Source organism: Rutilus rutilus (assembly GCF_951802725.1).
Source record: "Rutilus rutilus genome assembly, chromosome: 9".
Classification (NCBI taxonomy): Eukaryota; Metazoa; Chordata; class Actinopteri; order Cypriniformes; family Leuciscidae; genus Rutilus; species Rutilus rutilus.
The window spans coordinates 32464854-32479855 of NC_140223.1; the positions used below are offsets into that span (position 1 = coordinate 32464854).

Consider the following 15002-nt stretch of genomic DNA (forward strand, 5'->3'; position numbering starts at 1 on the left):
CTTAAAAATTTCTATAGTGAGTTTTCAGTAAAATATGGCATGAAACGGCCTTAATTAAAGTTAGATATTTTAACAACAACATTAATAATAATCAAGAATTTTAAATAATAATTAAAATATTAATAAATCATTTATTCCCCCCAATCAGGCAAATGGGCTCTTATGAATAATGTACGGTATGTGACATGAATAAATCACAAACAACACTTACATGGGTGCAGGTCTTGCTTTTCAGTGTCTCTTTTTAAAACAAAAGTAAAAAGGGGTACAAAATACCCCAGTAACGAAAACATTTTGTGCGGCAAATTCGTCCGTCAGTAGAGGAAACGCATCCAAGATCCAGACTTGAGATGGCAGAGAACATCATCCGCTTTCATAAAGTTAATCTGAATTTAAAACTCCACTGAGTCGCAAAAAAAAAAAAACCCTCAGACTTACAGCGAATCCTGAAGATTACGAATTATGCTGCATTATGAAGACTTAACGGGAGGACTTAAAACCCTAAAAGTCATAGCAGCCCGACTCCTTTCTAACGCACTTTCCCAGAGAGCAAACAAGAGTGAAAGTGGGGACACAGGCCTAGATGTGGACACTCGGGAGGAGGCGACAGCTGGCCATTATATTTTATATCCCGAGCACGGCATCGAACAAAAATGCCGCATGCACATACAAGTGTCCGGATTTAAATAACAAGCAGACGAGTCTTTGGGTTTTTAAGGGGAGACATAAAATTGGGAAGGGAAGGCGCCACTGTTGTTGACCCCTCAGCTGTCCGAGCCGAGAGACAAATGTGTCCCCACTATAGCATCAGACATGTCAGGACGTGTGCTGATGCCATGACGGGATGCTAAACAAGGGTGTGGTTTCAAAACACACTGTACTTACAGTACAACTCTAAACCCCAGAGAGAGAGAGAGAGAGACTCTGTATTGTAAGAACACATACATGACTCAGCAGTTTAGAAACACTGTTTGCTGGACTCAGCATTTATCTGCAGTCTTCAGGGAATGACTGCAGTGAATATAGGCTATAAATGAATAAGAGGACACTCAAGCCTTTCAGTCGCCATGAAATCAAAATTGATAATGTTTTTTTATGGAGTTATTTATCCGTGCACATGTCTTTTTTTTTTTTCATCCTCTTGCAGCTCTTCTCTTCTCTTCTCTTCTCTTCTCTTCTCTTCTCTTCTCTTCTCTTCTCTTCTCTTCTCTTCTCTTCTCTTCTCTGATGATGTGTTTACTGGCGGGGCGGGGCCACCTGTCACTCACATGAGATCCACCAATAGCAAATCCCAACCACCACAATCAATTCCCCATGGACAATATCAAGTCCCGCCCTACATTTGTTCTTGTTCCAGAAGCTGTTTCACTCGAATATTCGTCAAAATAGGAAAGAAAAGACTATCACAACTTCTGTTTCATGCCGACTTTAAAGACAAGCCCTTTAATATGTCCTGCCTTGACTTCCTGTTTGGAAAGGAAATACCAACGAGGACTATAATACCTTGACAAAACCTACTGCCCTGTAAAAATGATATGATCAATAAGTTATGACAACATATGTTTTTACATCACTTTAACTCATCAAAATAAGTTATCCAAGATTCAACTCGTTTTTTTTTTTTTTTTAGGTCAGTTTAATGTAACTTAAAGGGATACTCCACTTTTTTTGGAAATAGGCTCATTTTACAACTCCCCCAGAGTTGAGTTTTACTGTTTTCGAATCCATTCAGCCGATCTCCGAGTCTGGCGCGGTACCACTTTTAGCATAGCTTAGCATAGATCATTGAATCGGACAAGACCATTAGCATCTCTCTCAAAAAAATGACCAAAGAGTTTCGATAATTTTCCTATTTAAAACTTGACTCTTCTGTAGTTACATCGTGTACTAAAACCGACGGAAAATGAAAAGTTGCGATTTTCAAGGCTGATATGGCTAGGAACTATACTCTCATTCCTGCGTAATAATCAAGAAACTTTGCTGCCGTACCATGAGTCCAGCAGGCTTAATGATATGACACAGCGCCTGAAAATAGGTCTAATAGGTTCGACAAACTTAGTCCCGGTCACGTTGGAAGTTACTGAGCTGGGGACTATTTTCAGGCGCTGCGTCATATCATTACGCCTGCTGCACTCATGGTACGGCAGCAAAGTTTCTTGATTATTACGCAGGAATGAGAGTATAGTTCCTAGCGATATCAGCCTAGAAAATCGCAACTTTACATTTTCCGTCAGTCTTAGTACACGATGTAACTACAGAAGAGTCAAGTTTTAAATAGGAAAAATATCGAAACTCTTTGGTCATTTTTTGGAGAGAGATGCTAATGGTCTTGTCCGATTCAATGATCTATGCTAAGCTATGCTAAAAGTGGTACCGCCAGACCCGGAGTTCGGCTGAATGGATTCGAAAACGGTAAAACTCAACTGTTTAACTCTGGGGGAGTTGTAAAATGAGCCTATTTCCAAAAAAAGTGGAGTATCCCTTTAAGTTGAAATGACTTAGACATCCAAGTTGATTGTACTTAAAAATTTAAGGCAGCAACTTTTTTTATACACAGTGTGTATACAGTACATTAGCATTTGCTCAGCTGGTGCAGGAGTCAGTCAAGTCACATGCCTTTTTTTCTGTCAGATGCTAAGAATTAGAACTAGCGATGTCCGATTCATAAAAGTAGCTGTCCGAGTCAGATTTTGAATTGTCTTTAGCCTCACTCTTTATGCGACACGCAACAATAGCGTCAAAACCGGTGACGGATGTTTTCATACAAACGGCATGTCCAAAGATTTTGCCCGTTAGGAACATCACAATACCAGTCTCCTCCGTCGCGGAGTTCTGCACCGCGACTCGACATGCCGCTTATTTGGAGCATGAGATGATGCATCTCCATTTTTCCAGCATCCGTTTTGAAAGCCTCATCGCATACTTGGGTACACCTATGTCATTAAGCAACCCATGCAGATAGGTTGGTTATGTCTGGATACACAAATCTTCTTTGATCACTTGCACTTAACAGTGTGGACAGTCTGCCTGAACATAACCATAGAAACAAACAAAACAAAGCCACGTATCCACACAAAACATGAGCCAAAGAGAGCTCTCACACAAAACAAGACAACACGAAAGCAGGCGGCCGGTGGAAAAGATGAGCCGCTTGCCACACAGAACAAGACATGAAAGCAGTGGAAGACGATAAGACACAAACCGCGAGCTACATAAAACTCAAGAACGCCTGGCCAATAAACACATTGACCAGGCACTCTAAAAAACACACAAGACAAGAGCGCATGGCAAGTGAATGAACACTCAACCTGTGCGCTCACAACCAGAGACAAATCATGGAGCATGAATGTCCAAACCCTGAAACCAAACTAGACATAAGTGCGGGGATCCAAACATCATGCTCCGAACATACAACGAATGATGCGGAGGAAGGAGCGTATCGCCCGAGACAGAAGGAGTGTCAGGGCTTTGTCACCAGACAGAACCCTAACAAATATGACAGGATCAAGTATTACAGACAGATAACCTAATGGGATAATCTATGTAAACATTTTTCAAGAAAAAAGACAATTGGTGAAAATTCTTCATCTTAGGGCCTTTAAATAGAATTTTATAATAAACAACATTTTTTTAAATCAACTATCCTGATGTAGTTACTAGTCAAAACCTTGCTTGTGAAAAAAAAAAAAAAAAGACATTATATAAAAAATGTATATTATAATTGAATGCACAAGTTATGATTTGAAGTCTGGTAGTTTCCTGAAAAATGTGGAGAAAATGACTGAAATGGCGGCTTGTGTGACAATTAAGGATGCGGCACATGATGCTTTGAAGTTTGCAAGCTTATGCTCAAGGCATGAAACAACCTTCATCCACTATTTTTATATTAATGCAGATTTACCAAGAAGGAATCAGTTACTTGAGAAGAAGGAAGTAGACTTAGATATTTCATTCTTCATGATATATCTGAGTCACATTGTTCTGAAAGATAGACTGACAACATTAAAACATATTGACTCATCATATAATGGTCAAATGTGTCATTTCTTTTTTTTTAGATTTGAGAGGTCATGCGTGGATAAACAATTGTATTTCTATGTCTGTTTCTCTAGAATTCTTTTTGTCAACTGACACGTCTCTTTTGACCACTAGAACGTTTTTTTGTCCGACCCACGACTCTCATCTCACTCTCTCGCTCCTCATGCAATCCTCCTGTAAGAGCTCTTCTCATTTCTGTCACATAACACCCGAGAACATCGCTCTGGCACACTGTATGAATAAACAAAACCATTCAAATCTCACCTAAATTACTCGAGAATGGGGATGTTTGTTTACATGTGTAGTGAATCTGATCTAAATACATGATTGCAGTGCCGGTTCCAGGGGGTTTAAACCTATAAAACAAATTCATTTATATTAAGAATATTGCAGTTGCCATTATCTTAACTAATAACTGCCAAAAGATGAAATATAAAATACATTTTATTTTAAGGTGTCATAGTTACATACTACAGTAATAACAGTAAATGATGCATAATAACAAGTAACTGACCCTAAACCAAATCCAAACCATAACCTTATAGTAAGTACATGTAGTTAATTAATATTACGCAGTGCTTATTTGTGTAATTGCACAGTACCAACATCACCCTTAAATGAAGTGTAAGCAAAATAACTAATGATAGCATTTCTACGAGGAGCCGAGTTTGTGCAAAGACGTCAGACAGAGGCAGATTTCTGCAGCGGTGCTCTGTCTCACTTCTCTTCCTCACAACAATAAAACACTGATTATATTCCCTTCACATTCCTCAGCCCACCACAGCACACAAAACAATATCAAAGGTAAACTCAATTATAAAACAACACGCACTGTTCTCTATATTTCTCCAATGCACTGAAAATGCGCTGAGCACTCCAGAACAACCTTTATCACATTTTCACATTCACTCTTATGTCTTATGGTGGTCTTCTTAACAATAAAATGACAATAATGTATGGTAAAATTACATTTGAGGGTCTTCAATCATAGATCATATTTCAGAATGACTAGACTTCCATGCTAAGTAAATTCCAGTTTAAACTGCCCTTATTATGCTACTTTAAAGGCTCCTCATTTTGTTTTGGAGTCTCCTATAATAGATTTACATGCATCCAAGGTCAAAAACACTCATTTTCTCATCACCTCTTTTCTCACAGTGTCTGAAACTGTTCAATAAAGATTCAGTCTCTCTAAACTACTCTGTTCCGAGAGCCTACCCAGTCTGTTGTGATTGGTCTACTCTTCTCTGATTTGTCAGATGACCCAGTCTGTTGTGATTGGTCCACTCTGCTGTGATTGGTCAGATGATCTAGTCTTTTGTGATTGGTCCACTCTGCTGTGATTGGTCGGATGGCCCAGTCTGTCGTGATTGGTCTACTCTGCTCTGATTGGTCAGATGACCCAGTCTGTTCTGATTGGTCTACTCTGCTCTAAATGGTCAGATGACTCAGTCTGTTGTGATTGGTCTACTCTGCTCTGATTGGTGAGATGACCCAGTCTGTTCTGATTGGTCTACTCTGCTCTAAATGGTCAGATGACTCAGTCTGTTGTGATTGGTCTACTCTGCTCTGATTGGTCAGATGACCCAGTCTGTTCTGATTGGTCTACTCTGCTCTAAATGGTCAGATGACCCAGTCTGTTGTGATTGGTCTACTCTGCTCTGATTGGTCAGATGACTCAGTCTGTTGTGATTGGTCTCTCTGCTCTGATTGGTCAGATGGCCCAGTCTGTCGTGATTGGTCGACCGCTTACATTGTGTCAGAAACCAAACTGCCCTTTATCATATCTGAATCTCAGCTACAGATCTTCCTCAGCACTTGTACACACAGTGATTGAACAGTAACGATGATGTTGGTTTAACCATAATCAATTAGAACCCGAGTCCTCATCCTTTTGATGTGCTGAAAAGTGGATTTGCTTTCGCAGCGCAGAAAACAGTGCCTTCTCGACGTGTCTACAACACAAACCAAACTCTTCCAGGCCTCAGCTACAACTAGTGTTTGAGGGTCAAAGTAGACATTCTTCACGGGCAGCCAATCAAGATCATAGGCTGGCATTATGCAAATTTGTTACAAACCTAGGTAGGTTTGAGCAGTAATTAAGACTGGAATTACTGACAACTCACTTCAGGTTTAAAATGGGTTCTTTCTTTTGAGAGACAATAACTCCATTTGTTGAGCACTTTCATCTTTGAAACTTTGCAGACCATTTGCATTCACAAACAGATTTATTACACACTACATGAAAGGTATTATATGAAAGAGGATAGGGGCACTTTAAAAGACTGGGAAACACTGCTCTATACATTAAGCTCTGAGATGCATCATCTTGCATACAGTGCAACAAGCAGGGTGTTGAAGCCATCGATTGTACTTTGTATCTGCGAGTAAGAAGGCTTATGACAGGAAGAGTTGGATAATCCACAAGGCCTATACTAATCCTAACACAATACCAGTACTAGAGCATGTGGTCTAAGAATGGGCTGCTGTAGCATTTCCTTACACTTGAGAATTTAGACTGACACTCTTAACAATCACCACTGCAAGACACCATTAACAAGAGCTTGAAGGTATACCTCTACCTCTACATAAACAAACACAACTAGCAACAGCTAAGAAACTGTTAAAACCAGAACAGTCAGACATATGCATACTCCAGAATGGGAAGTGTGTAAACAGCAGGTTTATGACAAGAAGAGATGTAAAACTCACGGCTGGATCGGCAGGGGTCGCTGTGTGTGCTGTCATTTGATTGGTTGCTGGACACAGAAGACACGCTAGCACTGCGGACGAAGCCAAAGGCGGCCAGTCGAGCAGGAGGAAGATGGGAGAAGCCGGGAGGACGCAGACCAGATTGACCCGGTTTGGGGAGCATAAATTTGGGGGCCACACCCAACGCTAGTCTTTTCTGATCCACTGTAAAGCAGTTGACAAACATTAGTTCCTTTAGATTTGTTCCTTCAAACAAATATCACTAGGTCATTAATATTTAACTTGGCTCGGTATCCCCGTCTACAATCTATAATAGTAAAAATGAAAACAATCTTGACCTAATTTGTTTAAATCATGATTTCAATGCGATGAAATAAATACCAGTGAAGGAGGAAACTAAGATTGTATACAAATGTCACTAGTCCTCACAATTTCTTACACAAAAGACTTGGAATATACTTTTTTTTATATACATTTTTGGACTTTCTGGCACTTGACAGTGTGAATCTTTGCATTAAAATCTTTGAATTAAATACAAGCAAGTAAATGATGGCAGACTTGGTAAAATATATAGGTAAATGCATAAATGTCATTTAGAGAGGTATAGGCTTTCTAATGCTTTAGAAAACACCTCTAAAGATCTCCAAGTTTACTGAGAATTAATAAAAGACCTGTTGTTATGGATTGATGAATGAAGCTTGTATTGGAACAGCTCAAAAATAATATAACCAATAAAAAGTAGTTTTTAAGGGTGACAAAATTTTTATTTGACAAATCCGATGATTTTAGTAATCCTTTTTACTTTCAGAATGACTGATTTATTAATTTCCTTGATTCTCAGGACATTGTTTTATATTCAACTGATTGGCAAAAATCCAGTTCCTTGATTTGCTTTCAGAAGACTAAGTAGAAACTAAATGTAAGATTCTGTTTAAAAGAGCCAACTACTGTATACAAGTGAGATAATTAAATTCCCAAAGTCACAGTTTTCAATCTCCTAAGAGATATTTGAAGATATAACAAAAATAAGTGTATGACAAGGTATCTCAGTAGTCCTTGCTGTCATGAATTTTACATTTCAAAGAGAAATGATAACGCCTATAAGAATCAATGACTGCACTTCACAACCTCAGCTGATGGAATTTCTGTGTGTGGGCATTGTGATAAGAAACAAGTCTGATTCTGTGCACTGGCAGCATAGAACTGTGAAGTTAGTCATTTATATGTCTAGCTTTATGAGCTTTATTTTAAGCAAATGTCTAATACAAAACAATACTGTTTAATTAAACATATCACATTCTGAACAACGTCAACTGACAACTAGGGACAGGACTTTGAGGGTTTTAGTGCCTACTGACCTATGGGTTCTTGGTGACTACTTGAGGCATGAACAGCTGGAGCGGTATAACTGAGGGGTGATGCCGATCTTTGACCTGGTAACACAGTCCTGTTCTTAGTAGCAGGCTGTCTGGTGACGGCTCCAAGACCAAGCTGAGGCCTTAAGGCTCTGGGAAAGCGGAAAACGGAAGCAGCGGCATCATGGGTATTTAGCTGAACCGCTCTACCAACCTGGAATAGTAAGAAGTATATTTTGATGTCTTTGTTATCACAAACTTAATGAAGCAGTTGAGAGTATCAATTTATTATGCTTACTGCTCATGCTTTCACAAGCACAAAGCATTTATCTAGAGTTTAGTAATGTTGTGTTAGCATCTAAAGCCTCGATCAGACTCAGTCCAAACCGATTTTAGTGCATATCCGATTGGAATCCAATAATATTTAGCAAGTGTGAACAGCAAAAAAATGTCGCTGCATAAACAAGGTTGTGTTGTTGTAACACAAGCAGAAAATTACAATATAATGGAGACATGTTGAGATTTGATACTGGCTGAGACGACAGCACGGAATAAAGCCACACATACCAGCCTCCTATGTTTCTGTCTCAGAAGACGTAGTAGTCCAGTGCGGCAGCTACACATTGTCATGTTGTAAATAAGACAACATTTGTATTGCCTACTAACGCAAGCCATTACAATACCAATGTAGATATTCCAGAAAAAACGAGGGAGCAGCACGAGACACACAAATCAGATCCGAACAGTTGCGATACCCAGTGTGGACAGTTAATAATTTAGATCAGATTCCAATCAGATACAGAAATAATCAGATTTGGACTGACAGTGTGAACCATAGACTGAGAAGTCCCACCTCATGCAAGTATTGATCTGGCAGCTCTCCATGGAAACTCTCCGATTTGCCCACCAGTTTATGGGGGACAGTGTGGCTAGGTGGCCTGATCCCAGACGGCATCAGTCCCGGAGGGGAGTAGTACCCTGACCTCTGTACCTCCTGGCGATACTTGTCATAAACGATATTAGAGGAGCTGAGCACTGGCGAACCTCTGAACCCCTCGGATTTGGGCTCTTTTGAGGTTGGTGAGCTACTGTATGGTGTAAGTCTCGGCGGTAGTGTCGATACTTCATAGGGACCTTCAGACATTGGTTTCGCTTGAGGGCTCTTGCGGACATAGGTTATGATTTTTGGCCGAACAATTTTGGGCTTCAGAGGTGGAGAAGACTTATTAGACTCAGACTCCGCTCTAGTGGGTTGTTGAGGAACGACCGGTTTTTGGAGACTGCAACTACTACTGAGAAGGCTTTTACTTGGTTGCCTCAAACCAGTATTTGCCCTCTGTAAGGTTTCACTCCGCTCCTGACTCGCTTCTCTTGTGCTAATATATTTGGCTGGTGACGAAGGTGGCTGTTTCCGAGGTGAAGAGGTGGTTTTAGGGGATGGAGGAGTCTTAGAGTGAGATGGACTGCCCCAAGGTTTTCGCCTTTCCAAACTTGATGAACTAGATCTTCGGGTCTTCTCAAAAGATGGTTGCTTCTTGTACGGTTGGGGTTCAGAACAATCAGAGTGGACGGGTGCACCCTTTGAGGTTAGTTTCGAGGTTTTAAGAGCAATTTCAGGAGATTCCTCATTCTGGGTTTTGAGTTTATTCTTTATATCAGTGGAATCATGGGAGGACCTTCTGTTTTGTGAAGTAGACTGAATATTGTCTGAGACAAGAGGTTGGCAAGATTTCTTCTCAGTCAATACTGTTTTCAAATTTAGAGCCTTTTCGTCTTTTGCATGGTACCCCTTTACATGACCTCCAGATTCTCTGAGATCGTCCTGATTGGCACTTCCTGATTCATTATGGACCTTTGTGATCCTTGCAATGCTACATTCACTCGTGCCATTTGTCAGTTGCCCTGAGCTCACAGATTTTACAAAGTCTGTAGCTAGATGGTTTTCTTGTGCTTCTAAATGAGGTTCTTCAGGCAAGGCGGTAGAGTTAAGATTAAGATTGACACTGCCGATGTGCGTTGTACTTTTTCCTGCTTGATGATGCATGCCCTCAGTATGTAGGGAGCTCCGGGTTTTATCTGAAATTGTCAAACAGTACTGTGAGGCAAGGGAAAGGTCCTCAGAGAGAGTTCGGTATGGCTCTGAGGGAGCATGCCACGAATCAGAGCTGTGGGTTCGACCGGCGTTATCCAGAGCACTAGCAAGACTTCCTCCAAGACTAGACATTGTGGAGAGGCAAGAAACAAAAACATCATTTTCAGAGCTAAAGTCAGCCCTGGCTATGATGGTCACCATTTCTTTGCTAGAGGACTGAGGACAAACAGTAGACTCTTGCTCTTTTAAAGTAAACTGGGAAAACCTTTTGTTATCCTTCAGAGATTTTGCTTCGGTCTTTGTCATCTCGGTGGATAGAACCCCTTTCATGTAACCTTTAGGAACACTGTTCTTTTCCTCATCCTCTATTTCCTGACTTTCCAGCATCTCAAACTCAGCCAGCTCCGGGTCATCACACGGGGAATCTGTGGCCTGAATAGTCATCTTCACCTGTTTCTCAGTGTGAGATACCACAGAGGACAAGGCATCAATTGGCTCCAGAGTTGTTTCTCCATCTCCCTTTTGGATTTCATTAGCATTGGCATCTCCATCCAGCGAATCCTCAGCATCCCTGTTGTTGTTGTTGTTCCTGATTTCCTTACAGCCATCTTCACTGCTGGTCCCGAAGGGTCTGTTGTGTTCGTCATTCGCACTCATGTTTCCTGAAGGCTCATGTGTTCTCAAGCTTTCAAGTAGAGTCTTGTTGATCCTCCCTTGAGGTCTGGAGCTCTCTCCGCTTTCAAACTTAAAGCTAAAGTAAGTATTGGCATCTTTCACACTGTTGTTTGAGATACTAGTTTTGAGTAGATGACATCAGGGCTTGTCTTTAACCTGTCAAGGGGGGTAAATAACAGATTTATAAATGTCTTGACATAAAACTTGCAAAATAACTACAAATAAGAAATAATCAAAACAATTCTGTATGTTGATGTTCAATATCACTTTTTTAACTATTTCCCTGCCAGAGTTTTTTTTTTTTTTTTTTTTGTTGGCAGCCACTGCCACCATTTTTGATTATTTTCACAAAATGTTCATGAAGAAAGAACAGAGCCTCTGCTTTTAAACACAAAAATAGTTTTATTCTAGCTTAATGCAATGCATGTGGGTAAGTTTCGTTAAAAAAAGTAAAATTTTGAGCAAAAAGTTTTTTGTCAAAGACTTCATCCGGATCGGATTCAGAACGATGATAAAAACATAGATGGAGTAGGTCGAGTGCATCAACACACCTAATGCTTGCACAGACCTATACCTCGTCCTGGGTCGACATTTTACTCAGTAACATTAGGCAATTTTGATTTATATTGCTGTTTAATGTTGATTATCACGTTATTTTACATATGCATGCATGCTTACATATGCTATCGCTTGTTTCTGCTTCTTCACCCGTGTTTTGATCAGGAGATACTCTTTCAGAATGTGTTTCACCGGAAATTTCCGTCAATGGCGAGGAAGCGTTGTCTCATAAATGACGGAAATTTCCGTCAATGGTGGGAAAAGAGTTAAAGCCATAAACAGATTTATTAGTAGTATGTTAAGAATTATGACCCACAAAGCCTCTCTTTGTGCAGAAACGCTTTATGTTTCCAGTAAAATGAAATAATATTATAATTATGGTCAATTCATAATCTGCACATTCGAAAAATTTTGTGGTGTACTTTAATTTATTTTCTTAAATTTAATCTTTTTTTGCATTGAGTTTTAAAAATGACCTAAACAAACACAATTATCAACAGTCTATTATTTTTCAGAGATGAAGGCTAAAAGCGTTTGCTCCAAAACACTGTTCCTTTGTCAGTTCCTAGGTAAAAACATGATCAAACACTGGCATCTTCTCAGATCAGCTGACAATGTAAAGGATCAGCGCTGTATTAAAAGTACAAAGCGCACTGCATATTGTTTTATTAAAAGGATTTTAAGGTGAAAAGACTCTCTAGCAAAACACATCACCTAATGCTTCGGTCAAATGGGATTAAGTGTAATATTTTATCCAGACCATGAAATTCTTTCATACAGAATGATGAACATGCTGATAATTCTCCACGCAGTGAGAAAACACGCTCACGCTCAGTTCTCCCTAGCAACAAGAACAGAACTTCAACCGTAGGAGGTCATTCCCTGAGGTAAAGGCAAACAAATGTTCTCAACGGGAACTTCTCCAGGAAAACAGTAACTGATTTTGTAAAGGATAAATAATAGATGAAAGCATCTAAATTAGCTAATGATGTATTTAAATAGATGCGATGCTGAAGGACGACTATGGCTAATTAGCATTATACTATCATAAATTGTAAATTTGACACTACTACAAACTATATTTATAAATGTATTACCCAAACATTAATCACAGTGAATGCTGCTTTTATAAAGAAATAACAGAAAACAATGGTCTGCTTGGTTTGGTGTAATATAAGAGAAAAATAAAACATAAAATATATTTTGTGCATTTCTCTTTCTTGGCATGGTCCACTTTCTTGACCCACTTTGTGCATCTGCCGATGTTGTGCATCTGCACTCAATCATTACGGTTTACTTACTGTCATAATGATGTCTTATCATCTGTCTATTCTTTAAAAAACAACTGCAGATGAATAAATAACACATGAAATGGTAGCTTTCCACATAATGGTACATTTCATAGTGACAATTTCCAGGACTAAAGCCCTATACAAACCCTTATGGCTTCTGTGCTGTTTTAAACACATTTTCTTTATGCATGTATGTTATCATTTATACACTATCCTTTTTGTTTTGGAGTTGTTTTTGTAGTTTATTTGAAACCAAACCCGTGTCACAATTTTTTGAATATTTTCTGTTAAGGTATTTCTATTTCCCTCGGGAAGACACGTTGTACATTGATCATGTTAACTGAATAAACATTTCACTTTAGAGTAAAGGAAATATACAGTAAAGGACCTCCATTCCCCAGTGAGCAACGGTTTAGTGACATGCTCATGCTAAATGTTCCAGAATATTTGAAACAGTGACTGTCGAGCTGTCAGAGACAATGACTAAGTGTCACACACTGATCGTCTCTGCATGAGGGTTTGTCAGTCGCATGTGACGAGTCACATCATCGTCAGGTCACAGTAACACAGCCGTGTATGACAGCGTGAAGAGATTTAGAATATGTATCAAGAGAAACCCTGCAATCTATCACCACAACCATTTAGAGTCAGGAGCTCAATTATTTACAAGAGGAAGGCAGACAGAAATAGAGAATGGAAACAACTAGTGTCGGGGAAGCTACTTTGAAAACGCCACATTTATCTGGTGCACAGAAACCGCGAATCTCCCGATTAGGCTGACGGCATTAAACTGAACTGAACCCCTCTTCCTCCCCCAGCTCCACCTGCCTAGATATATGCAACAGGATTTATGTCTGTCTATTCATGCAGCAGCTGCATATATTACAGAGGCATGTCAATGTATCTATTAGCAGTAGCAAGTCCATACTTGCTCTGCAGCAGCAGCAATAACCAACAGCAGAGAGCAGATCTAGTCCACCAAGACCAAATGCATTAACACCGCCATATTCAATAACATGCTAAAACTAATCCGAGAGTTGTCATGACGGACATATATTATTATACTGATTTGTAAATACAACATAAATGCTGCACAGAATCACTTAATTAGGCTACTTAAACCAAACAATTTAAAAATATTTAACTTCCCAATGCCCAACTCCACACACCCACACTTAAACACTCTTTCATACCAAAACACACACACACCAAACCATCTACTTGACCTACTTTCACAGAAAGGCCTCAGAAGTCCTCGAGTTAAAATGTTCAAAAGACCTCACAGCCCAACACTAGTGAGAAATTTGAGCTTTCAAGTACAGATAGATTTGAGTTTTGGATATAAACTGTGTTTATTATAGAGAGTGTAGAGTTTTGATGCACAATATATTTAACTTCTCTTTTTTAAAGCATTTTAAATCTACGACCAAAATCAAGGAATACATCCTAATGAATGGTTAATGAAAACTTTATGCTGACACCTACTGGCATGGATGAAGCAGGGTTATTATCGTTAACTAAAACCATAAAAAAAAAAAATAATAATAATAATAATTAAAAAAAATATTATAAAATAATACCTGAAATAAAAGAAATATATTGTCAATTTGACAATTTATGCTTTATGTGCTTTATGCTAAAGCATTATGCTTATGCTTTATGCTGACACCTACTGGCATGGATGAAGCAGGGTTATTATCGTTAACTAAAACCATAAAAAAATTTAAATAATAATAATAATTAAAAAAATGATTATAAAATAATACCTGAAATAAAAGAAATATATTGTCAATTTGACAATTTATGCTTTATATGCTTTATGCTAAAGCATTATGCTTATGCTTTATGCTGACACCTACTGGCATGGATGAAGCAGGGTTATTATCGTTAACTAAAACCATAAAACCATAAAAAAAATAAAATAATAATAATAATAATAATAATAATAAAAAATTATTATAAAATAAAATAATACCTGAAATAAAATAAATATATTGTCAATTTGACAATGCAATTTGGCATGGCACCATTTCTCATTATTTAAATTTAAGTACTAAAATAACTAACACTAAATAAAATAAAACAAAAAAATATAACTTAAAAAATATATAGCCTAGACATAAAAACGAATAAAACCGGCAAAAACACAACAAAATGACTAAAGCTTTAACCAAAACTGTAATGAAAAAAATATTATAAAAAAGAAATCCAATTCAAAATATTAACAAAAACTATAATAGTATTTCAATGACAGTAAAATAACACTGGGATCAAGCAACG

At 38.6% G+C, this 15002-nt stretch overlaps 1 protein-coding gene across 2 annotated transcripts in view; it reads right to left on the bottom strand.

The window, feature by feature from the left end:
• Positions 1-15002, bottom strand: part of mtus2b (microtubule associated tumor suppressor candidate 2b) — a 46296-nt gene that overhangs the window by 25705 nt on the left and 5589 nt on the right. Inside the window, exons 2-4 of one of the 2 annotated variants that reach the window (XM_084419237.1) lie at positions 8959-11028; positions 8109-8319; positions 6751-6954 (exon numbers count right to left, since the gene is read on the bottom strand). In XM_084419237.1, coding sequence (XP_084275363.1) covers positions 6751-6954; positions 8109-8319; positions 8959-10854 — 2311 coding nt within the window. In that variant the 5' untranslated portion in view covers positions 10855-11028. Of the gene's footprint in view, positions 1-6750; positions 6955-8108; positions 8320-8958; positions 12417-15002 lie in introns of those variants that run through there. The other variant, XM_084419236.1, reaches the window with a different exon arrangement.